At 32.6% G+C, this 25,404-nt stretch overlaps 1 protein-coding gene across 2 annotated transcripts; it reads right to left on the reverse strand.

The window, feature by feature from the left end:
* Positions 1-1,656: 1,656 nt before the first annotated feature.
* On the reverse strand, positions 1,657-24,688 carry LOC140059164 (uncharacterized). Of its 2 annotated transcripts, XR_011847130.1 has the most exons (7): positions 24,149-24,688; positions 23,524-23,577; positions 22,936-23,037; positions 22,442-22,516; positions 20,497-22,309; positions 14,786-14,825; positions 1,657-1,889 (listed from the first exon to the last, which is right to left on the reverse strand). XR_011847130.1 is itself a non-coding variant. In XM_072105012.1 (5 exons), exons 1-5 carry the CDS (start codon positions 24,537-24,539, stop codon positions 22,020-22,022), a joined length of 912 nt encoding a protein of 303 aa, XP_071961113.1. In that variant the 5' UTR covers positions 24,540-24,688; the 3' UTR covers positions 20,279-22,019. The 2 variants fall into 2 exon arrangements, 1 of the variants encoding a protein (XP_071961113.1); XM_072105012.1 differs by lacking the exons at positions 1,657-1,889; positions 14,786-14,825 and having other exon boundaries at positions 20,279-22,309.
* Between the last annotated feature and the right edge of the window lie 716 nt (positions 24,689-25,404).

The raw sequence follows: 25,404 nt of genomic DNA on the forward strand, positions 1-25,404 counted from the left end.
TTTCTCCTGGAATGTAACACGTTCGTAACAACAAGAGGACATAAGCATGTGAACTGGGGTTAAAATCAAGGTCGTTTAAGTGGTCGTTCACACACAAATGACCATCGCTGGTTACATTGCGTGTCGGTCATCTCTACTTTGGGAACTTTCCACATTTGAAGGCATCGTGCGTTAGAATAGCCGGTAGGGCGTCCGTCTGACCATTTCCTATACGTCATTAACTCCCCGTTCACACACATATAATCTTTCTTCTGGAAAGATAAAAAAGAGATAGGATAGTAAAATATATCAATCTAAACGACAAATGGCTCAGGAAAAGCGGTTTCAATATATGAATAGCATATCCATAGTAATAATATAGGGTATTATGGGAAGCGGGAAAGCACCAAGGGGGTGTGTTGTGACGTGACCTTAAGGTGGCGCTAATAAGAACGCGAGGTTACAGCCGTAACCAGAAAAAGGTTTCAGTTTGAGGATTTTTAAATGGTGATAAACGAAGTTAGGCCCTGGTTGCATTATTTTTCATTGTTGATTTTTGCTACGATAATAGCCTGGTAGCTTTAAATGAAGACAAACAATATCAATATTGATTTTGAAAGAGCATCACCATTGGAATCCCACATGTCGTATCGGATATCGCTTGTCAGATATCTGTCACACACATTAAATCCCTTGCGATTGTCAATGGTTTTTGTCTCTATTGCATTTTCTCTGTTTTAGGCCTAGTTTGAGTTGATCATAGCCTGAATGTAGTATTCATGATGGGCTACTTTCTTTAATTCGGTGATATGATTTTGGTAAAGAGCTTGCTTCCCACTAGGACGCAACGCAACGCAAAGTGATTTGACCAATCACAAGCAGTGGATTATCCGGACAGTCGCGTGCAATTGGTTAACTCACTTGCGTTGCGTCTACGTCATTGCGTTGCGTCCTACTGGAAACCAAGCTTTAAGATGGGTTATCACTTTGCGTTTGCGTGTATAACCAAGTTAAAATCTTTTTGAAATTGAATTATTTGGTTTAATTTCATACATTTGAAAGTATGTCTCTATTTATGATTCGGAGTTTACTTTACGTATGTACAGTCCTTTACTCCAAGTTTGTTGTAAATAAACTAAGCTACACTTTCAATGTTTATTTCTCATCGATTCTAAGCTGTGTATTGAAAAACCTAATGATACAAATCGTTATACACTCATCCGTCAGAGAGACATGTTTCGCATTCTAAGATGAGCAAAGTTATATTAAAAGATTAATCTGTGTGCCTTAAAGGCAAAGCGATATTCAATTACATTACGCACAAATTTAATTACAGTAAAGGTTATTTTATTCTTATCGTAACCTCGAAATAATGTTGTCGCTAATTTCAAAGAATACTCAATTTGCTCCTAACGTTACATTAGACGATCAGCGTGCATTAATTATATCATCATTAATATATACATTAATTATGATCTAATATTTCGTGAACTGTTATGCTAGCAGACCTACTTTGTTTCTGAAGTCGTATGCAAGAAAATCGCGCCTCAATCAGTTTGATAACTTTCAATGTCAAAACATGTTTAGGCTTAGTGCAGACTCTAGTGCGATAGAAGGGATTGGTGTCGCAAGCCCGCCCTATGGGTGCTACTAATAAGAATAAACGTAGTTGTTTACCGTAGAATTATACTGACAACCAATCCACCAGGCTGAGTTCATTGAAGTGAAGTCAGCAATACGTGCAATAAACTGGGCTTCTTCGTAACTATTAATAAGGGCAAGATCCGACTCTTTACCCTTGCCGTTGCACACGCCTCTCGCCGTGTCGTAGTTGACTTGCCTGCCTTCAGGTGAGAACCAGTAGCATGACTTATCAAATCGCCACCATCCATGAGCTTGACTGCATTTATCTGGAAGACAATTCATTCATGTAATTTATTCAGCTCTTTAGCTCCAATGCCCGGGCGGCAAACCGGAGAAAATTGCGGGGTTCTGTCAGGCCGGCGGATCCCTTGGTTATATTCTAATGGGGTGGACTATCGTTTTTGTTGGTGTAGGCACAGGGTTCCGTGGGAAGTTCACTCAGTCCTTTAAGCTCTGTGTACACTGTCAAACTTTATGTGACACACAAATGGGATGTGCCCATATGGACATGATGATGTCATATCACTACCATATTTGATAGTGTAGACAGAGCTTTAGCAATCCCAATTCAAGACTTGTTTGTAACTTGTTATATTTTAATAGTTGATTCGTTTTATTAAAAATTAATTTATAATTAATATATTACTGTCTTTTCTATATTTTTAACAAATAGTTACAATAACTAAACGATAATTAATTATATTAGTATATCAATGTAATTATTTTTTGTTTTAAATCCCATTACCATGTCGTACCGTTCTTAATAATAGGCCTATTGATACGTGCGATATGCCCACTGGCACGTGTCACAACACCCTTAGCTCCGTCACCTTCTGCCTATTTCCTCACACTTACTAATACGTATTTCTTTACAACAACAAAACAGTATTAATATGGAAACTGTATAGGCCTCATACTATCACTGATACATCCACAGCGCGCACGCATTACGTTCCCATCCCAGCCCACCTGCATCCATCTATCATCATTAAGCCCTCTCTTATAAATACACGCTACCGGAGAGTGATGAAGTATTTCACATCGAAATTAAATATTACGATACGCTTTCATTCACTTAAAGTTTGCTTACTCGAATAACATGACACATGTTTTGAAACGAGCAGCGCTTCTCCGTAGGCTTGCTGAATCAATTATAGAAGTAATCATTTCATAATTTCAAATTTGGATAAACACTCTGTCTGAGTTACAATAATATGTTAAAACTTCGAGGCAATTGACGTGGAATCTATAGTAATACAGTATGTATGTTATGAATACAAATATCATACAAGCAATTTATATTATATTCGTTCATTATAATTGGTTATTCTTAAAACACGTTTGTAAGCCTTGCTTGGGTGTTGCAAACAAATAATATAAATATACAAACAGGATGCGTAAATTTTAATGACGTAATATACAGAATCGACGACGTTGTTTGTGTCATTGAACAAAAAAAGTTGATGTTTGAGATGTTTAAGTGTGTTGAATTACAATACAGGTGAAACATACTGTATATTTACTGCTAACAAAATAGAGAAAAAAATGTTACCATAGTTTTAAATTACCGAGTCTCTGGCATATTCATATAATTCTAGTCACTAATATAGTATAATTATATTTATTCATTTCATCAAAATTAAGCCATAACGACTGTTTGATTACAATTAAAAAATGAATAAATAAAAAATTTCTTTAGCAAGAGAGAATATTGTTGTCTTCTTTTCTCTTTCCTTCTTTTCTTTCTTCTATATTGAAAAAAAATTGAAAAGAATACAAAAGGGTTTTTTTTTAATACACTTATTGTATTTTACTACAAAACAGAAAGTTGAAAAGGAAGGAAAGAAATATAGAATGAAAAATCAAGGCTTCAATACGTTAGCCAAATTTTATAAGAGGGTATGTGCCAATATAACCAATTATGTTTAGGTTTTAAAAGATATCCAAGTATGTTATGTTTTAAAAAAGATATCTCTTTTAACCATATAATTGTACATACATGTTCTAAACACATTTTAAAATATGTAATCTTTGTATAGCCTTGTCAGAAATGGAATAATGAATAAAAGTGGGCTAAACCCACGAAAGAGAAAAAAAACTTTAGTCACTAATATACCGTATTGTCTATCTATTCTTTAAAAACCAAGACACAGAACTCTGGAAGACGGTTTAAAGGATGCTGGATTAGAAGAGATGTATCAGGCCTAACTTGTAAAACTAGGCCCACAGTACGTGGTTTGTTAGAAGTATGGCCCGTTCAAGCTTAGTTATTTACCTGGGTAAGTTAATCTCAGAGATGTAGATCTATACTTGTAAAACGTGGTTTTCTAGAATAATGGCCCTTTCATGATGAGTTATTTACTCGGGTAAGTTTGTTTCAGGCACGGTTATCGCCACCTTTAGTGGGATATAATGGGTCATACCACCGGGAAGATAACTAAGCCTGGATCTGCCGGTAGAATTACCTTCTCTGAATGCGTGTTCCTTTTGTAGCGTCGCTATCACATCGTCCTGCCGAGAAATTTTCTCAACAGCGTCATTCAAGTCTTTTCGTAAAGTTGCAACAGTTTCTGATAAGTCACGGACGTCAATAACCAAATCAGGAGTGTTTTTAGCCCGTTTACAATGAACTAGTACGGCACTTAAAAGAACGAGGACTAAACTTGGTTGTATGCTTATTTCTAGCTTCATTTTCAAGGTATTTTTTAAATTCTGCCTATATGAGTCTATGAGTGGTTACCGGACGGTGAACGCTCTCTTTAAATCAGAATATATTCCCGTTTTTCAATATATAGCTTTCTGGTCTTCTGTCCTGACAATTAATTTTTGGTTCAATATACAATGATTCTTTTCCAGTCCGGCTCCTTGTCACTAATAGTTACATATTCTCAAAGTTGAACGGTAGCGGTACAATAAAATTCTCAAAACAGCATCTTGTGTCAAAGTGGTTTGAGAAGACGTGTATACGTTTAAAAATCTCTACTAGGCCTATTCTTATTGTGCAAAACTGAAAATATAAGTAGGCCTATGCACTTTATAATCGTGTAAAACGCAAAGTAATATTCACAACGCTAATATAAAACATTTGAAATCCACTTCTTTGAATTGAAAATTACAATGTAAGTATCTCCCAGAGAAACCATTAAACCGTTCGAATAATGTATGTCAACATGCCTGCGTTTCGTAGGCGCACGACTCTCGTTATAAGTGTATCAGCGTTATCAAAAAAAATGTCATACAATAAACAATTGCATTACCGTTCTGTTAAAATTGAATTTGTATTGTATGGGTATATTTCAGATTCAAATATATGATTATACAATTGAACAGTCTTCTTCTTCTGTTGCTGTATAAAGGCAGACGGTAAAGAAGATAACTTGCGATATTTTTGTACAGTAAATAAACGCAAAATGATATAGCGTAAATATCTTCCGTCTAATAATCAATTATGCTTTCCTATAATATGATACGCCAGTCTATTGACTATACTGTTAATATTTAAAATGTAAACGCATTCTGTAGTAAACAACAATATAAAGATAATACAATAGGTATACAATACTGGCAATGCAGTTAAAAACGATTCGTCCGTTGAAGAAAAGACAACCCTGGAACGTCAGATAACGGTAGCCTCCGAGTCAGTAGTAGCATGAAATAACACGTCACGTCACGTAATAAACGTATACGCTGGTGAAACGGTGTTGACACGATCGTGGCACTTCACAATTTGTTAATAATTACGTAATCCTCACGTCGAATTCAAATGTGTAACATAACATTCAACAATATACGCCAGCTATGCACAGCAGTCTGCGTAGATCGCAATCTCCGTCCGTGTGTGATATCGACTGCAATTACAAACGTTGTCAAATTACCGTAATTGAAGAAAACTCGCTTATTATATTAGTGATGAGATGATCACGTGATGAGATAATGAAATATACAATCAACGACTGATGAGATCATTATTTCTCGATAAACACCTTCGAAGAATTGGCAACTTTCGTCGTGTTTTTTTTGTTACATTATTTTATTATACATTTTGATAATAACAATCCGGAGTTTAATAGCATATAGCTAGCTCTGGTTCAATAGATCACAATGTCGCGTGCCTCGAAGATAAGTGATTTTTGCATTAAGTATAATTTATCGTTACTAAAAACTGTAAATCAATGACAGTACATTTCCCTCAGACGTTAGAAATTTATTGCGCAAGCTTTTAGTGTTAATCTGTTACGGTGAAAGACCCATGCTTCTATTGGCAAATGTAAATTATGAAGCACTATGTTTCTGTGCCAAAAGCCTCTTAAAGTACCAAAGAGATTAATCCGAAATATAACACACGTAAATATTGCCTCGCTGCAAATTTTTTAAATGTTTACTAACGATGACACGGTCATACAATTATTAGATTACTGTAACATGTAATAACGGTCACACAAAGGCCAATTTACACAGACGAGCGGTATCGGTAAGCTGAAAAACGCTTGTCCCTAGAATTTGTATCTATCCTCAGCGAAACCCGCCCGTCTGCTCCGCGTTTTGTGAACAGTGCGTACAAATTGTGTCTCTTTGAGATGCCACCGTTGACGTGTACGTAAAAAAGCAAAAAGTAAAATTAATATCAACATTTGAACGCGCACGTAACAGCTGTCATTCGTCATTATGTTACTATTGACGCGCGCGTACAAAAGTCGTACTTTTATTTATCAACATATGAACGCGTGTGTGAAGCTTTTATTCTTCGTCTGTTGACCAAAAACGTACCATTTCAACGAAATGTGTGCTTTGAATAATGAAAGCGTTAATCATTTCTGTAATGCACCAAATACGAGACGTGATCAAGAGGGCGATGTGATCAAAATATTTAAATAATACACATTTTGTATGCACAATTACTCTAGTAACTACAACACTGTACTTATTAAAATAATAAATTTAAAAATATCCATTTAATATCTGGAAAACCTTCTAGAAAAATATAACAGTTACAATTTTCTTTAAAAGCCGCTTCGACCTATCTCCTTTTCACACTTGGCCCATTTTTATAGTAGCTTATAAACTATCCATAATGTATATTTCACACGTTTTTTAAACAGCGCCACCATTAGAAAAAGAATCGAACCGCGAAACTTTGAACAGTAGAGCGAAAACCGTACTTTTAAATTGTAAAACGGCATGCAATACAATGATATATGTCCTATTATTACCCAAATTAGCTTTGTCACTATCCTTGTTACCGACATGAACCCTTCCAGTGTCATTATGATCCAAATCATTACCACCGTCACTTTCATCATTACCGAAATCCTCCTCGTCACTATCAATACCGAAATCATCCTCGTCACTAACAATACCGAAATGATCATCGTCACTAACATCATTACCGAAATGATCATCGTCACTAACATCATTAGCGAAATCCTCTTCGTCACTATTATCATTACCAAAATCCTTCTCGTCACTATCATCGTTCTACCGACATCAACCTCGTTACTAATATCATTACCGAATCATTATCATCATCACTATACCGGTAATCATTACCGAAATCCTCCTCGTAAAATAATTACCAAAATCCTCCTCGTCACTATCATCATTACCGAAAACTTCCTCGTCACTATCATCTTTACCGAAATCATCATCATCACTATTATCATTACCAAAATCCTCCTCGTTTACTATCATCATTACCAAAATCCTCCTCGTCACTATCATCATTACCGAAATCCTCCTCGTCACTATCATCATTACCGACATAAACCTCGTCACTATCATCATTACCGACATCAACCTCGTCACAATCATCAATACCAAAATCTTCCTCGTCACTATCATTATTACCGAAAACCTCCTCGTCACTATCATCATTACCGACATAAACCTCGTCACTATCATCTTTACCGACATAAACCTCGTCACTATCATCTTTACCGACATCAACCTCGTCACTATTATCATCACAATCGTCATTGATATTTCGTAACATTTATTAATTAATAATACATTTGTATTATATTTTTGATTTTTATATCAAATAACATTTGATATAAGTACTTTAATTACATATTCATTCAATACCTACCTATATAATCGACTATTCAAGTTCGTTGACTCAACTCAATTTACATATTCTTCTTATCGCCATTGAAATACACAATTCAAAAGTTATTAACAAAAATCAACAACATCTTTAAAAAAAGATTATCTTTTTTAGAAATCAACTTGAACAAAGTACGAATTTAATCTATTATCACTCATTGTACTATATCTTAAAAAACTATAAAATCAAGAAATAACCCGTTCCTGAACTTTTTTCATTCAGGTCTCTCCATGCGGAACTAGTGCCATTGTAATCAACAGCTTACAATTCATTTATCTTTTTACACATTTTTGTTATTTCATATAAAATCAAATAAGGTTGCTTCTAATGGGTAACTGCTTTGGTTTTCATAGCCTAAATTGAATTAACCCAAATTCACAAATTGGCAATTGGGATAAACGGTTTAGGCCGCCCTATACCGTAGTATTTGCATAAGAGCAATTCGCATTAATAAATGTACTGTAGAATAAGGCCTAAAACTATAATTGAAGTCAAACGACAAAGCCTTTGGGCCTACTAAAATAGAAAGTTGTATTGAAACCAAATAGATAAACAAATTATCTTGGGCCTTATCTGTTTGAAATCCATGCGTTGAGTTATTGACAGTAATAATCTACACTGATACAATTACTGATTAATCTCTGTAGATCTCACACATTTTGCCTACCCGCATCTAATGTATAAACCATGCCAGTGCAAATGTGTAAGAAAATGAATATTCAACAGTATGCCAGGTTTACAAATAAATTTAAATGTTTATGCGACTAATGTCACATTTTGAGACAGATCGACAAATATATAATACAGTAGGCATACACTAGTAGGCCTAGTAGTACAGTACACCACCTTTTAAAGGGACACTCGAAGGTGTCCCCTTAATGGGGATTCTAGTGTAATGCCCGGTTCATTGTGATGTTAATAACGAAATTCCACTCGCAATTACCATGCCAAGTTATAAGACCTTCAGATAGTAATTATTCTCCTTATTAATTAATGTTTTCACAAAATCTAATCTATAATTATAACAAAATCTTTAATGATATAATTACAAATTTTTCCTTGTCTTTTTGTGTGTATGTATTTTTTGTTTTTTTTTTATTTAATATTTTTATCATTATTTGTATTATTGTGTTTGTTTGATAGGGGTTTCGGTTTCGGTCAAATTATAAGTAATATTATAAATTACATTTGTTTTTCTCTTTTTGTATGTATGTATGTTTTTATTTATTATTTTTATAATTATTTTTATTATTTTTGTTTGTTTTGGTTGTCGTGGTAGAATTTAATTTATTTTAATATTATATTAATTAATGTATTATAATCTTATAATAATATTCATAAATCAAACTGATCGGATTCGAACCTACGACCTTTCACAAGGCGAAGGACACTTAATTATACTTTTAAATTTTGAAGATCAAAGGAATAAAGAAAAAAAAAGTTATATTTTCAAATCATTGTAGTATGTGGTATTTATATTTACACAGTGTAATGGTACAATTTATATATTAAATATTCCTGCAAGCAGTTGAATCTACGTATTTATATATCTATAATTGAATAGTTCCCTTCCATTACAACTTATTAGAGAAATACGTATATCAAAACTCGTAGGAAGTGATTAATTATAATATAAAAGGCCTTGTTAGATTATTTAACACGCTTTGCTTGAGTGTATAAGAGGGTATATTTCCGTAGTGTAACGAAGGAAAACCTGAGTCATTATACAGATTGCAGGAAACGCATATTGCGGAAAACTGGTCCTTTTATATGTTATGGTTTCATATTATCGTTGTACGCTTTCAGTTCAAAAAATAATCAAACAATCGACGATTATTTTCGTTTTATAAACTGAACAGTTTACTAGCCGTGTTCTTTGCAATGTGTCTATTCTATTCTGCATTATATACAAATCTTACGATCTATTGTCTGTTGTGGAAAAGCGAGCGTTCATCCTTCGCCATACGGGATTTGAAGCATAAAGGTCAAGACCGTATTTCTGAGCTGTATTGACTGTGACGAGTTGACTGTATGCGCATCAATGCAAACTGTACGCGCTACCATAACAGACCGTACAATTAAGTAAGCAGACGTTAATTACAGAGAGGACGATATATTATGCGGTAGTACGTGAAATTGGAGGCAAAATCGCTGAGTAAAACGAATAACAATGAAGTGGATCGGTTTTAAAATGAAGTCTTATCTATAAAACACAGAATATCTCAAACAGCAACGGATTTTAAATAACAACGCCTATTTTAAGGACATGATCACAGACCGAACACTCAGGAAGCGGGCTTTGTCAACAATTCAAGATCATTATTGCAGGCCTAACCCAATTAGTGAAGATACTATTATTATAATGGGATATTTAAAATATTACTGAAGCTCGTTAGCGTTGTTAAATACCAACTTGTCCGTATACCTCTCATCTCATTGAATGATATATGTTCTTGTTTGTGAAAATGCATTTGGAACTATTTTTGATTGCCTCAGTATGGGCAACGTTTGTTAACGATATCATCGCAATATCGGTACCATCGCATAAAACAGCTATTGCTGGTGACTTAATCAAACTAAAATGTCCAGACACGGACAAATCTAGTTTTGATACTATAGTACTGTGGAGAAAACAGTCAACGAATACTATTATTTCAGCCAATTATAATATTTCTGTTGAGTTACCGGTAGATATTCAAAATCGTTATTCCATTGTTTACAAAAATGGTAGCCAATTTACTTTACGAATTGTGGATGTTAAACAAATAGATGAAGGCGTATACGAATGTGGTTACATAGAGAGTAAACAAGGCAAATTTCAAGGTTTGTATTCATTCAATGTTACACTAGAATCAATCAATACGATTGATTTTAATCCAGTTTGTTCGCTGGATGCTTCATCTGAATCAAGTACATTAACAAACAGTTCTGTGATTTCACTCACATGTTCAGTAGCAACAGACAAACTGTCGAAAGAGTATTCCATACAATGGGCACGAGACGGAGAAGTACTAGCAAAGGAGACTAAAACCACTCTTTCGTTAACTAATTTCAGTCTTGTTGGATTGAATAATTTATATGTCTGTCAACTTTTAATTAAGAATACAAAAATAGAAACGAAGGAGTGTTCTATCAAAACCTTGGAATATCCGGTTGTGTTGTCAGAGGAAAGGAACTATGTCAAGATAGGTAATGATATAAATATTACTTGTGACGTCAGATCATCGTCTGATGTCCCAATCTGGAATTTACAGCCGGCAAACACTGACATTCTAAAACGTCTTACATTCTCTAAGACCAACAGAACGTTGTCTATATCGAATCTATCTTTATCAGACAATAACATAGAGATCTTCTGTAAACACCACAATGGTTATACCAGAAAAGCAACGATTATTGTGATTTCTGATACAATTGAAAGTACTTCTATTGCATTAGACGAATATAGGCCGATAAAAGAGAAGAAAGACAAAAAAGAGGAGAATACTGACAAACATTCTGGCAAAACCACGAAAATGGGATTGTCACCAACTAATCTGTTTAGTTCTACCTTGCCTAGTTTTACTACTGGTTCTCAGTTCAGCATTCAGAATTTTCCCATCAGTTCTTCACCTGATGTATCATCTACACCTGATGTATCATCTACACCATCCACATACGTCACCAGTAGTCCTTCTTCAACAGAATCCTTATCTGGATTCCAGGAGTTCTTAAATATGGTTCACATGTCGTATAAAGTTTTTATTGCTGCCGCAATAGGAACCTTTCTTTTTCTAGTTCTACTCTTGATCTTATTTATCTGTTGTTACAAACATGTTCAAAGTAAGAAACCCGCTCGATTAGCTATCAGCGATTCTTTTTATTCAGGCCTAGCCAACGTTCACAAGAACACAAACTACCCGCTGCATTACAATGCTATGCACAAGCGATCAGGCTTTGGTCGGGCTAGCGGAGCCAGTTCTTTATTTGGTGAGGATGACATGGAAGGAAGCAATCTTCTTGAAATCATAGTACAGGGTAAATTTCCAGAAAATAGTGACATGCAATTTAGTGACACGTTAGAACATTGTAATCCAGACGACTCGTGCCTGTCGTCTGCTAAAGACTTCTGCAATTTAAACACTGGTGCTAAGGATTATGGGACGTCTGCAGATACACTGGATGGTACAGATGAAGGCATTTGCTCAGGGTCTGGTGAAACTAAATTTGATTTTGATTTTGATTCGCCAGTGAATACAAAACCACTGGATAGAAGTATGCAGCCAACCTCTGAACAAGATGCTAGCTTGGAACTCACAATACTTAAAGATACTCTTTGCTAACATCTGATAAATAGAATAGACATTACTAATAGTAGGCGTACTGTACTACAGTATACTAGAATCTGTTATATAGGCCTACACTATTTTTACAAATTAAACCACAAACAACAAAGGATTATTATGAAACAACACAATATAGGAAATTGAAACCGAAACACTACAATATTGTAAACCGTTAACGTAACCTCACGCCAGAGACGAGCGTAATAATAGTGTGAAGACACGAGAGGACCAGCTATTTTTACAAACAAAATATGTACTCGAGAACGTCAGTCCTCGAGTGTATCTCGCGTGTTGTAGTCATTTTTTGACTGTAATCTTGGTTATTTAACTGTGCTATTCAAATCCTAGTAATGAAATAGAATTCCCAGCTTGTAACAGACATTTATAACATATTTCCATAATTTATAATAATACAAATGTTTGTTTCAATGGAAGGTGCCGTTATATTTCAAATACTGGTAAATATATTTTTACAATATAAATCATACATAAACTTGGGCCTTAATGACTAAAGGCATATATTTTCTACGGTACAGTTAATATTTCAGTAGTTGTATATACACGGTAAATGGGATGAGACTATACAATATAGCGAGTATCGGTTAAAATGCATTATGTTAATTAACCGATTTTATTATGTACGGCACAACCAGTGCAGCTTGAATTCATACACATATTGTACTGTACAATATCACAATATCAAATCATGTTTTATGTACTGTACTACTATGACACAGCATGTGTACAATATAGGCTACAGTATATATTGTATTATAACCTACAGATTATACTGTATCATACATTTCACACTGTGTTATATAATTATTATAGTGACATATTCCTGTAGCCGGAAATCGTTCAAATCACAAGTCTATAATGTTTTGTATTTCTAAGTTGCTATTAAAATCCGAATTATATTTCTTTGAAAGCACAACATTTTCGTTATAAATCGTAACAAAGTGCGATGACCTTTATATAAAATGTATTTATTTGTATTATATTGTCTATGTAAAACGTTCGTGTGATTATTGCCAATTTTAAATGTCATGATTGTTTTTTTAAATATTACTGTATACTCATTTTGCATGTACGTATTTTAATTGCATTGTAAATTGTGCATACGTAAGCTTGATGTTATTTATAGACTTTTACAGACGCTATTTTTTTTTTCGAACTATGTTGAAAAATGTCTCCACTTTAGAACACTACATGAAAATTCCATATGCTAATAACCATAATGGAAATCTCATCATGTTGAAACCATGGTGGAAAATTCCCTAATGTTAAAACAATGGTGGGAAATTTCTCCATTTTATAACATGGAAGAACATTCCTATTTTAGTACCAAGGAGGAAAATTCTTTCGCCATCTATTTATAGAGGAAATCCTTCCATTTTAAACAAGGAAGGAAATTCCGCCATGTTACAACCATTGAGAAAAACAAAAACAACATTCCTCTATTCTAGAACCAAGGAGGACATTTCTTCCATGTTATACCATGGAAAAATATTCCTCTATTCTAGAACGAACCAAGAAGGAAAATTCTTCCATGTTAAAACATGGAAGAATTTTCCTCTATTTTAGAACCAACCAAGAAGGAAAATCTTTCCATGTTATCACAGGAAAAAATATTCCACTATTTTAGAACCAACCAAGGAGGAAAATTCTTCCACGTTATTACAGGGAAGAATTTTCCTCTATTTTAGAACCAACCAAGGAGGAAAATTCTTCCACGTTATTACAGGGAAGAATTTTCCTCTATTTTAGAACCAACCAAGGAGGAAAAGTCTTTATGTTATAACATGGAAGAACATTACTCTATTTTAGAAACCAACCAAGGAAGAAAATTCTTCCATGTTATAACAGGGAAAAATATTACTCTATTTTATAATTCTTCCATGTTATTGTTATATCAATGGAGGAAAGGTCCTCTATTAACTGCAATTAAATCAATTTCATTTAAATTGTTAAAGCTTTGTTTTGGTTTTGATACTATAAATGAATATAATATAAATATTCGAAATAGATACGAGTAATAAAAAACAATAAACATACCGTATTGATCAGCGATAAATTTTATTAATAATAATTATACTTACGTCACAATAATTTTAACTTGTTTCAATTTGTTTACAAATTAAAACAAGTTCTTTTTAAACCATTTCAATTTATTACGACTAGATCAAAAATTCTAGTCGTAATCTCCAAATTGAAACCATTGACAGTGGGAGTCCGGGGGGGGGGGGGATCTGAAAGGTCAGTTGAATGAAGGTATTTTTGTCACAAGTCATAAAATCTAAATCCCATTTTGTCAAACAATACTTTGGGATGATAAATTGAATTGAAATACGGTTTAAGCGTGTAGCCTATGATAAGATGTTGTTATAGATTTTATACGTCATGATGAAACAATAAAAAATACTTTGAAGAGAACAAACAAAAATTGTATGTTTTATTTACTTGTTAACAGTCTGTTTAAGAGAGGCATGGCTTAACCACCAGTAACAATATATTTCAATGAAATTGACACAATTTCGACGCGCGCGTAGCCCTTTCATTCGGATCGTCTTTAAACGCCGCGTATAAAAACGTCACTCGATGAAGTAACGAGATGGAATAATGTTGAAAACTGCAATCATTTTTTAAGTAGTGTATGTTGTTATTAAACAATACAACAATTGAAAGTGAAACATAAAAGTATAACACATTAAGAAATAATATTACTTAGGCCTACCTGTTTTTCAATCTTGTTTGTGTTGTTAGCTCGACAAAAACTATAAATTCATGGAAAACAAAAATACAAATTAAGATATAATTGCACTATCTATTGAAACCGAAATGTACAGAATTTTAGATAATTACGTTTCATTTATTATCATAATAGAATCATCGTTCATTATTTGCACATGTTGTTCAAATGTTAATATACTTGCGCTACCATATTTGGGCATATCACTACCATATTTCGGTATATCACTATGAAATTTCGGCACATCACTACCATATTTGGGCATATCACTACCATATTTCAGTTTATCACTACCATCACTTTTGGGCATATCACTATCCTACTTCGGCATATCACTATCCTATTCGGGCATACCACTACATATTTGGGCATATTACTACCATATTCGGGCACCTCACACTTTTTTGATTGATAGTGTAGGCCTAGACAGAGCTAATACAGTAGGCCTACTTGATAACTTGTTTAGCTGGCACAATTTCAGTAGTCTTTTATATTTTATTTCGGGTTCGTGGAAATAAAATTTTAAAAGAAAGAAACATTTACTACACTACCATAGTCAGAATACCTATCAGAAATATTGCAATAAATAATATTTTTGAACCAAACAAATTCATTGTATTAAACTTAAACCTCTGTAAGTATATATTATATGATAATAGGCCTACACACAGATAGTTATCATAACTCATCATGATTTAGAGTCACTCTCTATAAATTAGGTTGAATAAAATACAGTATAAACAAACTCTGTATTAATATTGATAATATTTAATAATTGAAAACAAAAATAACATGAATAAACAGTGGGGTTTCTTTATAATGAAAAAAAAACATTCATTTTTTTGGTAATGGGAAGAATGTGACCAATGTGGTATAGCTTTTTAAAGCAATAATTCAAATCATTTAATTAAATATGTTGCGTAAATATGAATTGTTGATGGACAATAAGCAATGACGCATCGTCTAACAAAGAAAAAATTGGGCGTGTTATAATACCAACAGTCACGTGATAATATTGAACAAAACATAGATTTAATACAAAAATGATTAGGGATTTATGTTCGATGATAATCATTAAGGTTAAAAGGTCACATTATAATAAAAACTAAATGAGTTTTAAAAATGTTCGAACAAAGATTTACAATACTAATAAAAAAAATGAAATTTATTGTACACAACTGCTGTGTTGGATTGGATATTTTTTAATTTCGTGTTTATTTTTTTTATTATTATTTTAGGAATAAAAGCACACTCCAATACATTACTGTGTATTTTCTTTCTTTTTTTTTATTTTCGAATTATTTGGTTGGTTGGTAATATTCATATTGCGCGCATGTCCGAGTCACAGTCAATTCAAACATTTTAATCCGGAAAAAAAAAACACAAACATTAAATTTCAAGACGAGATTTGTATTATCGTAGCTTGTTCCGTATATTCAGTCCAGTTGCCATAACAACAAAGAAAACGGATCATTAGTTTAAACTTGGGATTGCATAGAAAAAGACTAAATTATTCCCATTAGGACACTTGTTTCAAAAGAATTTCATTCAGCTGTCTCAAACAATTATAAATCATATTTAATTCAAAGATTGAATCTAGTAATTACTAATTACAGATTGAATCTAGTATTGAAAGATTGAATCTAGTAATCGAAGACTCGTTGTAATCGTATGCTAATTCTAGTAATCGAAGATTGAATCTAGTATTGAAAGACTGAATCTAGTAATCGAAGACTCGTTGTAATCGTATACTGAATCTAGTAACCGAAGATTGAATCTAGTATTGAAAGACTGAATCTAGTAATCGAAGACTCGTTGTAATCGTATACCGAATCTAGTACTCGAAGATTAAATCTAGCATTGAAAGACAGAATCTAGTAATCGGAATTTCGTTGTAATCGTATTACTGAATCTAGTAATCGAAGATTGAATCTAGTATTGAAAGACTGAATCTAGTAATCGAAGACTCGTTGGAATCGTATACTGAATCTAGTAATCGAAGATTAAATCTAGCATTGAAAGACTGAATCTAGTAATCGAAGACTCGTTCTAATCGTATACTGAATCTAGTAATCGAAGATTGAATCTAGTATTGAAAGACTGAATCTATTAATCGAAGACTCGTTGTAATCGTATACTGAATCTAGTAATCGAAGATTGAATCTAGGCCTATTGAAAGACTGAATCTAGTAATCGAAGATTGAATCTAGCATTGAAAGACTGAATCTAGCAATCGAAGATTGAATCTAGTGTAGTTAAAGATTGAATGTACTTATCAATCCAGCTCAATATTAATTATGTATTGTCATGTTTTCTAATAGTAGACATAATTATATTCACAAACACAATATATAACAAAGGAAAATCAAAATGTAATAAATGTGAGATCTCTGTTATCATTATGTGTTATACAAATAAAATTAATTGAATGTGGCCTACTGTTATATGATTAACTCCCTAAAGATGAAAATAATATCATACTGTATCAACAGCCGCTACTCAACATGGGTTAAACCATTCCGTAATAGGGGTAGAAAAGTTGGCAATCATAACATAAATCATCAATTAAAAAGAATGCAAGATATTTATATTTTGTGTACATTTGTAGGCTATATATTATGTAATTTTCACAGTTAGTTTTTTCTGTCATATATCTATATTTTAAGAGGGTCCCTTCTGAAATCCAACAAATGTTGATACAAAACAATATGTGGCTCTGTTTTAAAGAATTACAATAGCTTTCAAAAACATTGTTTTTTTATATTTGAAAGAGACTTTAAATTATATTAATTGTTAAATTTAATTTAAGATAAAATATAAATGTTTTTTTTTTGTTAAATTAATTTCACGTTTTGTATATTGAATTTTAATAACAGCTTGTTTTCATAATGTACATATTAATGATTTATTATGTTCGCTTGGAATACTTTTTTAATCTTTTAAAAGTGTTACAGCATAAATATTATCATGACGCCAAAGTAATTTTCCTTTGTTATTTGGAAGGACAATGGAATCGATGAGACGTGCCATAGGGAAGAGATCGTGGGAATAACCAATTATAAATGTTTCCACTGTATTAGTATTACGTATAACCATGGAGAAATATTTTTTCTCGATGGTACAACCAAGGAAGCGTAAAATTACAATGTAACGTCACTCTTCCCTGGTAAAACGTTATTCCTAAACACTGATAATAAAATAATACGCGACTGATAATAATAATGATGATGATAATTATAATAACCAAATAATATTTTTAAAGATATAAAGAAATAACATTACTGTAACAATGTAACGTCACTCTTCCCTGGTATAACGTTATTCCTAAACACTGATATTGATAATAAAATAATATGCGATTGATAATAATGATGATTATAATAACCAAATAATATTTTTAAAGATATAAAATATTAACAAATTTAAATCAATAATCATATACCAATGATATTAATACTAAAGAAAAAATTAGTAATTGAACCAAATCGATCATTGATTGAGATATAAAAATAAAGTGCACGGAACTATAAGCTGGATTGCACTCAACATTTGTTCCCATTCATCAAATGAGCAACAATGAAAAAAAACTTATAATTATTTGTTTGTTTTATTAGTTTCTCCACACATTTTTAAATAAAAGATAACAATTACAAATTGCAAAATGAAAATAACAATAAAAAAGAAAAACACCAAAAATGTGCGCATGGAGGTCAAAATAAGTTGCGGACAACTTTAAGTTGTGACCACCAGTTAAAAAAAAAAATGAAGGTATACAATAGCAGTCCGGCTTACATTAAAAATACAGAAGCGGTGCTTAAATTGCTAAGACAATAGTACAATTACAAGATGAACAATAATGATAAGGTATATACCGGTATTTCATGGGAAATCCTAATACAATTTAACGCTGTTCAGTAAAATTACTTTAAAACTATAGGATCCAACACTGGATATAAGTTTACATTTAACTTTAAATTTCCCCAATGAAATTCATACATATACTAAATGATCATTATTTTTAAGTAAGTAATTAAGTAAGTAATTTAAGTAAGTAATCTAAGTAATTAAAATTATGATACAAGTTTATAATATAAAGAAACACTTTAGTTTTATACATAAATGACTACAAATTAGCAATGTTGAATAGAATATCAGAAATGTGTATTTTTCCTTAATGAATTGCTTATACCATAATTTCACCAGTAGCACACAACCATATTTATAATCAGTAAAACAACACATCAGGACTAGAACACTAAACACAGGTCACAGAGCAAGGAGGATTTGCCTTTTGTTAAAACATCACAATACATGCCTTTTAACTGTTACTTTACTCTATGCTAATAATCTAGATCGCTACCATTATTAGAGCAGATAAACTGACTTTACCAAGGCCGTTCTGAAATAAATTCGAATAACAAAAGACTATCACAACAGATGCCACTTGTAATAGCTTATTGGTAACTACAGCATTGTCAGTGGTTCATACCAAGGGCCTCGAAGAGTCTATTGTTCGTGATCTGTGTTATGTAGATTTGAGATTTAATTTGTTTAATTTGAAAGAAAATAATATATAAAATTTCTCCTTAAAAAAAATAGTATTTATTCTCCATTGTTGTGGATTCCACATTGGTGTATGTTTTGTATATTTCATTTTGTTATTTATATTTATTAATTAATATCTTATTATTATTTTTATTATTTTGTTTATTATTATTTTTTTTTATCTATTTTATATGTATATTTTTCTGCACTAAATTATAGTCCTTTTTGTATTAGTTGTAACTTGATGTTGGCTTAAGTAGTTAATCTAAATTCCCATTTTTATATTTTTAGTCGCGACTCTACAGCTCACTATGTCGGTCGGTCGGTCGGTAAACACTAACTCAAATTTGAGTACGCGACTGCAGCCATGTATGGCCTTGTTCTTCTTTGTTTTTATATTTTGTTTCTTTGGACGCACCTTCACAAGTTGAAGTGTGCCATTGATAAAAAAGTGCAGTGCCAATTAATTACTATAATTGTACAAACAACAATGATTTATTATTAAATTTATCTATATGCATAACAAATACGAACAAAAAGTTTATTAACGATTAACTAAAAATATTTTCATCATTTAGTATAACCTTTTTTCCACTTTTCTCTGATTAATCCTCTCTTCGTTGAATTACGCAAACTTGTATCCCAGTCATCAACACTGTTCTGTTACCACCAGTGAATGGTGTTTTATATACAATAATAGAAATGACTCATTTCTGTGGTAAAATGTTTAGGTAAATTATTTTTTTTTACTATTTGTACTTTTATAAACCTATTTCATTTGTTATGTAGAAGAAAGGTTAAATGATTTGAAACTGAATAGAAAATGTCACAATAACATCGAAAAAACCAACAAATAACAATAGAAACAGAAGAATAACGAAATAACACTAAAAGTGTAATTATTATAGTCAAAACAAATAAACAAAACTAGGCTTTCTTATTTTGGAGTCATAATGGGGCTGAGGAAAAAACTACATCTAAACAATGTGGTAACATACAGGCGTCATATGTGATACATATGTTACGGTGTATTACAGTATTTGCCTATTATTATACTTGAAAATGAGACGAACAGTATATAGCCTAAAAGAATCGGTTATATCATTGGTGACGGACAACATGACTCACTAAGCCATAGTTTACAAAACAACTCAATTATTTTTAACAAGCCAACATATTTCATCATCGCATGAATTACTCATTACCAGCCATCTGATGCTGCAATGTCCCGAACAGCGCCCCGTAGCAATGGTCGATCTACTTAAAAACTGTGTCGCATACAGTGAACGATTTTAATTCATAATCCCTCGGCTCTTTAAATAGAATGTATCATTGTATGTTATAAACATGGGATTATGTACTGTTTAAAACATATTGAAAAAACACCAGGAAGAACGTTAATAAATGAATGACTAAGATAACATTATATAAGGCTGCAAATTGTGCAAAAAAAATGTCAACGAAAGAGACAAAGCAAAAATTCAGTACTATGTTATAAAAATAAATGCATATGACAAATATTGAGGGCGTACTTCAAAGATATACCGTCATTCATTTGACCGGAGAACGTAGGTCTACCGCTTCTCTTCGTCTAAGAAGCAAACTTGGGCCTACTATACAAATTCCAAAATGAAATTTGATAACAAAAAAGAATTTACTATTACTATCAATTAGTTAATTTGATGAGACACGTTGTTTATTATAGCTCAAATACTGGAAGAGGGTAATTGACCAATTAGCGCTCCTGGAATGTTATTGTTAGTTACATCAGGGAAAAGCACTCTTCCCTGGAGTTGCAACTCCCTGGTAACATTACTATATTGAGCAAACATACCACAAAAAAAAAGATGCGCACATTGTAAAGCATATTATATATTTTATCTTAAATATCTGATATAATACTTAAAGCATACACAAATAATAAAAAAAGTACTTGAATTTAATTTTTTTACAAAGTATTTTACATGCACACCAATAGTTAAAAGAACCGATTTAATCCTTACTAGCCCACTTTTTTGGGTGTATATACACCAACTCTGGTTTTCTCCTTGAAATGCAAGCGACTGATGACCAATCGTGGTAGTCTTTTGAAATCATATTTTAACCTCAATTTGACATGACTGAACAACAACTAGTTGAAATCATCTTAAAACGAACCCCATTGTGTATGTCTTTTTAAAACAACTGTTCCTTAAATTAGCTACAGTAAATCAATTTTTAATTTTAATCCTTTTTTATTGATTTCTTATGGAAACTACAATTAACTTGTATACTGTATTTTAAATTTTAAAATAATGGCAATTTGATTGTTTCAGACTGTAAACAGTAACATACCATTTGTCCGACTCGAAATCTCGTTTGGTCGAACTGAGAGATTTAGACAGTCTCTTTCTTAGTCCGACTCATTAATGGTGATGTTTCAACGAATATTGAATAGGCTAGGTGGAAAAATGTTAATGTGTTTTTTTTTTTAACTAGTTTTACCTTTTATACATATTTATATATTTGTATCAAATTTGTAAAATACTACTTTTCAGCCTTCTGGCTGCCGTTGTATTTTTGATGTCGTTTTATGAATAAATATACCTGAAATATATTTGTTGTTTATTGGCTCTTTGTTTTTAACTTCAAACTTAAGTTTATGTTTCTAATATATATATATATATTTAATATGCTAGCTCTTGGATGACGATGATGAACTTTGACCTAAAACCTCCATCAATGCTTCAAAATCTTTTCGTCTCCTCTCGTCAGCTTGTTTCCTTTCTTCCATTGAATCTTTGATTAATTCCATCATTTTCATCATACACTTTCTATCCTCTCTTCGTTGCTCCAAATCCTCTCTTCTTCGCTTCTCTTCAATCATTAAGAATTTCTTATCAGATTCGGCCGTTATATCTTTCATTTTCTTTGCAAGTGCTTCTACTGTTCTGTCTTTAAGGCTCACACGCTGTCGCTTTTTACCTGCAAATTAAGAATGAAATAATAATTTGTCGAGTCAGAAGAGCAATACCATAGATACTAGATAATTATTTTACCACATCCAATGAACACAACATTGATACAAGTTAGAGAGTGGCCTAGAAATAATTATACCTGATCTAGACTGTTGACTAGATTCAGAACCTTTTGCTTGATGTGGTTCTCCATCTTTCCCTTGGTTTGTCAGATCTACAAGCAAATAAACATTTGTTTTTACCACAGCTAAATTTTCAAAAATAATTACTAAATATTAAATCATAATTTGTAACAATTTATACAAAAATCTAACAAGATGCCTCCAAAGGAAAAACAAATTGTGACTGACGGGAAATTGTGAAGTGAGCCCTCTATTAATAAATTGGTTGGAATACACTGTATGTAAAACTAATAATTGGGTAATCACAAGTAATCATTTTCAAGGTTGTTCTTCTTATGAATATTAATGTAGTAACACTGTTACTACATTAATATTCATGAGGGGAAAAAGACAGAAATAAGGATTTGTGGAACTGACATTATTTTATTTAAAATACATAAAATCTTTTCAAATCGGACCAGTTAATTACATTCTCAATTTAAAACAATTCAAAAGGTAAATATAAAAATACCTTCATAAGTGTTTTCTTGAAACTGTTTACTTTCTGTATTTCCTACACCACTTGTTTCTCCATCTTTATTTGGAGTATAGTCATCATCGCTAAGTGCAAAGTCTAACAGAGAAAGGAAGAGGTGACAAAATTCAACATTGGTAATAGCATAAATCATTATATGACAAGTGTCATATGCACATTACATAACCACCTTATTTTGTCACCAACATAATCACCACAACCATTTATTGATGTCACATCATCGAAAAATAGTCACATCATTGAAAAGTTGTCACATCATCATCAACAATTTCTCACATTAGCATCAATATCCATCATTCAATCCTCCAGTTATTGGAAACGCAAAGTTGTCGAGGCCTGTTTAAGATACAGGGAATTTTTTTTTGACAGGAAATTTGGTAAACTTTCATCTCTCTTCACCAGATTATAATCGCATGCAAATACACACACACCGGCTAGGTCATGTCATGTCGTGTACTACTGTATGTCTCGACCCAGTTAAATCACACTTTAAAAATAGCAAATGATCACCAACAATCAGTACTATTTAAGTAAACACAAATCAATATAACTGTATGTCCTTACTTATTGAATTGGAACTGTTTGTATCATCCAGCAGAGTTTCGTCAATGCTTGAATCTGAAATACAAACAAATAAACAACAATTTATATTATAACAGGGGTTCGAGGCTCACTCACTCCATGGTTCTGGTGGTAGAACGAGTCTTCTCGGATAAGGACTATAAACCGTAAGTCCAGTGTACACATCTAGTTCGTGTGCACTTTAAAGAACCTAGTACATGTTTCGAGACGAGTAGGGGGTTACCCGGGTGTATTAGTACATCACAGCCACTGATCACCAACCTGGGCCCTCTGGGAGACCAGTCTTTGACTGAAGAGGTTACCCAGTATAAATATAAATTTCAATCAATCAAACTACAGCTAAAGCTCGGGCCCTAGCCTATATGAAAAAAAATATATGGTACTTTCCAACATAAATCATACACTTTCCAGTGCAAACTACCTGTCATTTAGGTTGTGAATTTGTTATTTATTTACACTGGGTAAGGGTAACCTATATAGGCCTATTGAAAAACTACATATTTTTTGGGACTTAACAAAAACTAGCCTAGGCCCCAGGAGGCCTAAATCATTACTTATTAATTAGGGACTAGGCTTAGTTTAAGATAGGTTCTTCTCACAAGCTTACCATCATCTTGACCGTCGCATTCAATTCCACTCATGAAACTGTTCTCTCCTCCTTCTGATTGAGCTTGTTTCTTGTCAACAATCACCTTCTTTAGCATCTCATAAAAAGGATATTGTCTCATTACTACTATACGATCTGAGCCATCATTTAATTCAACTTTAGCTCTTTGATACGATCTTCTGAGATCATTGATTTTATTGTGGATTTGTGGTCCACTTCGTGTTGGGTATCCCAAGTTGGCAAGCCGTGTTGCCAATTCATACCAAGTGTCCAATTTACATCGCTTTTTATTTGAATCTATTTCCTTTCTCAGATCTGGATCTTTCCATAGTTCTATCAATTCTTTTACTTCTCTGTCAGTCCAGTTGTTTCCTCGTATAGCTTTCAACATTATTTAGTTTGATGTTTTTTTAAACAGAACTACTATTCGTTAGGCCTAATACCTAGGCCTAGCTAGGCATATGGGTTGGGTTCCACCGCAGAAAAATGACATCTGTCGCCGACGACAAGGATGGTGCTGCTCGTCTCGCGTTGCATGCGCGGCGTTTGGTAAAAAACAATTATGTCTCAATTATCGACAGGCGGCGCTATATAGAAAAAAGTACACCATGGCGCGCCGAGAGTGCCTTCAATATTTACTGGCAACTATGGAACACATAGAGTGCATTTCGTACAGATACAAATTAAGATACAGATCTTTTATTGTTATAAAAACCAAAATAGTACAGTATGAAATTTGTCTTCTTGTTGCGAAAAATAATACAACACATGCTAAATAACAACATTATCTACAGTGAAAATACAATTATCTTATCTAAGTTTATTTTTATTAAAAACACTGACTGCTGAAGGTACAAAGGAATTCCTAAATCGAGTTGTTTTAATACGCATCATTCTTAATCTACTATAAACTCTCCATGTAAGGGATGCGTATCATCAGCGATAATGGATTTAACTTTCTTATTTATAAGACCATTGCACATGTTTTCTAATGGGTCTAAGTTTACGTTTATGATTTTGCTAGCTGTCTTCACTATCCTATTCAGTCTATTGTAATCGGCTTTGTTAATACAGTTACTCCAAAAACAATGCAGCAAAAACAGAGTACACATTGTATTACTTATTCATAAACAGTTTCATCAAAACATTAAATACTTTGAACTTAATCATTCGTGTAAAACATCTAGCATATAATCAATAAAAATAATTATATAACTGTCAAATAATGGGAGATGAGGTTGCGAAAATGGTGATTG

This window comes from Antedon mediterranea, chromosome 9 (genome assembly GCF_964355755.1).
Source record: "Antedon mediterranea chromosome 9, ecAntMedi1.1, whole genome shotgun sequence".
NCBI lineage: Eukaryota > Metazoa > Echinodermata > Crinoidea > Comatulida > Antedonidae > Antedon > Antedon mediterranea.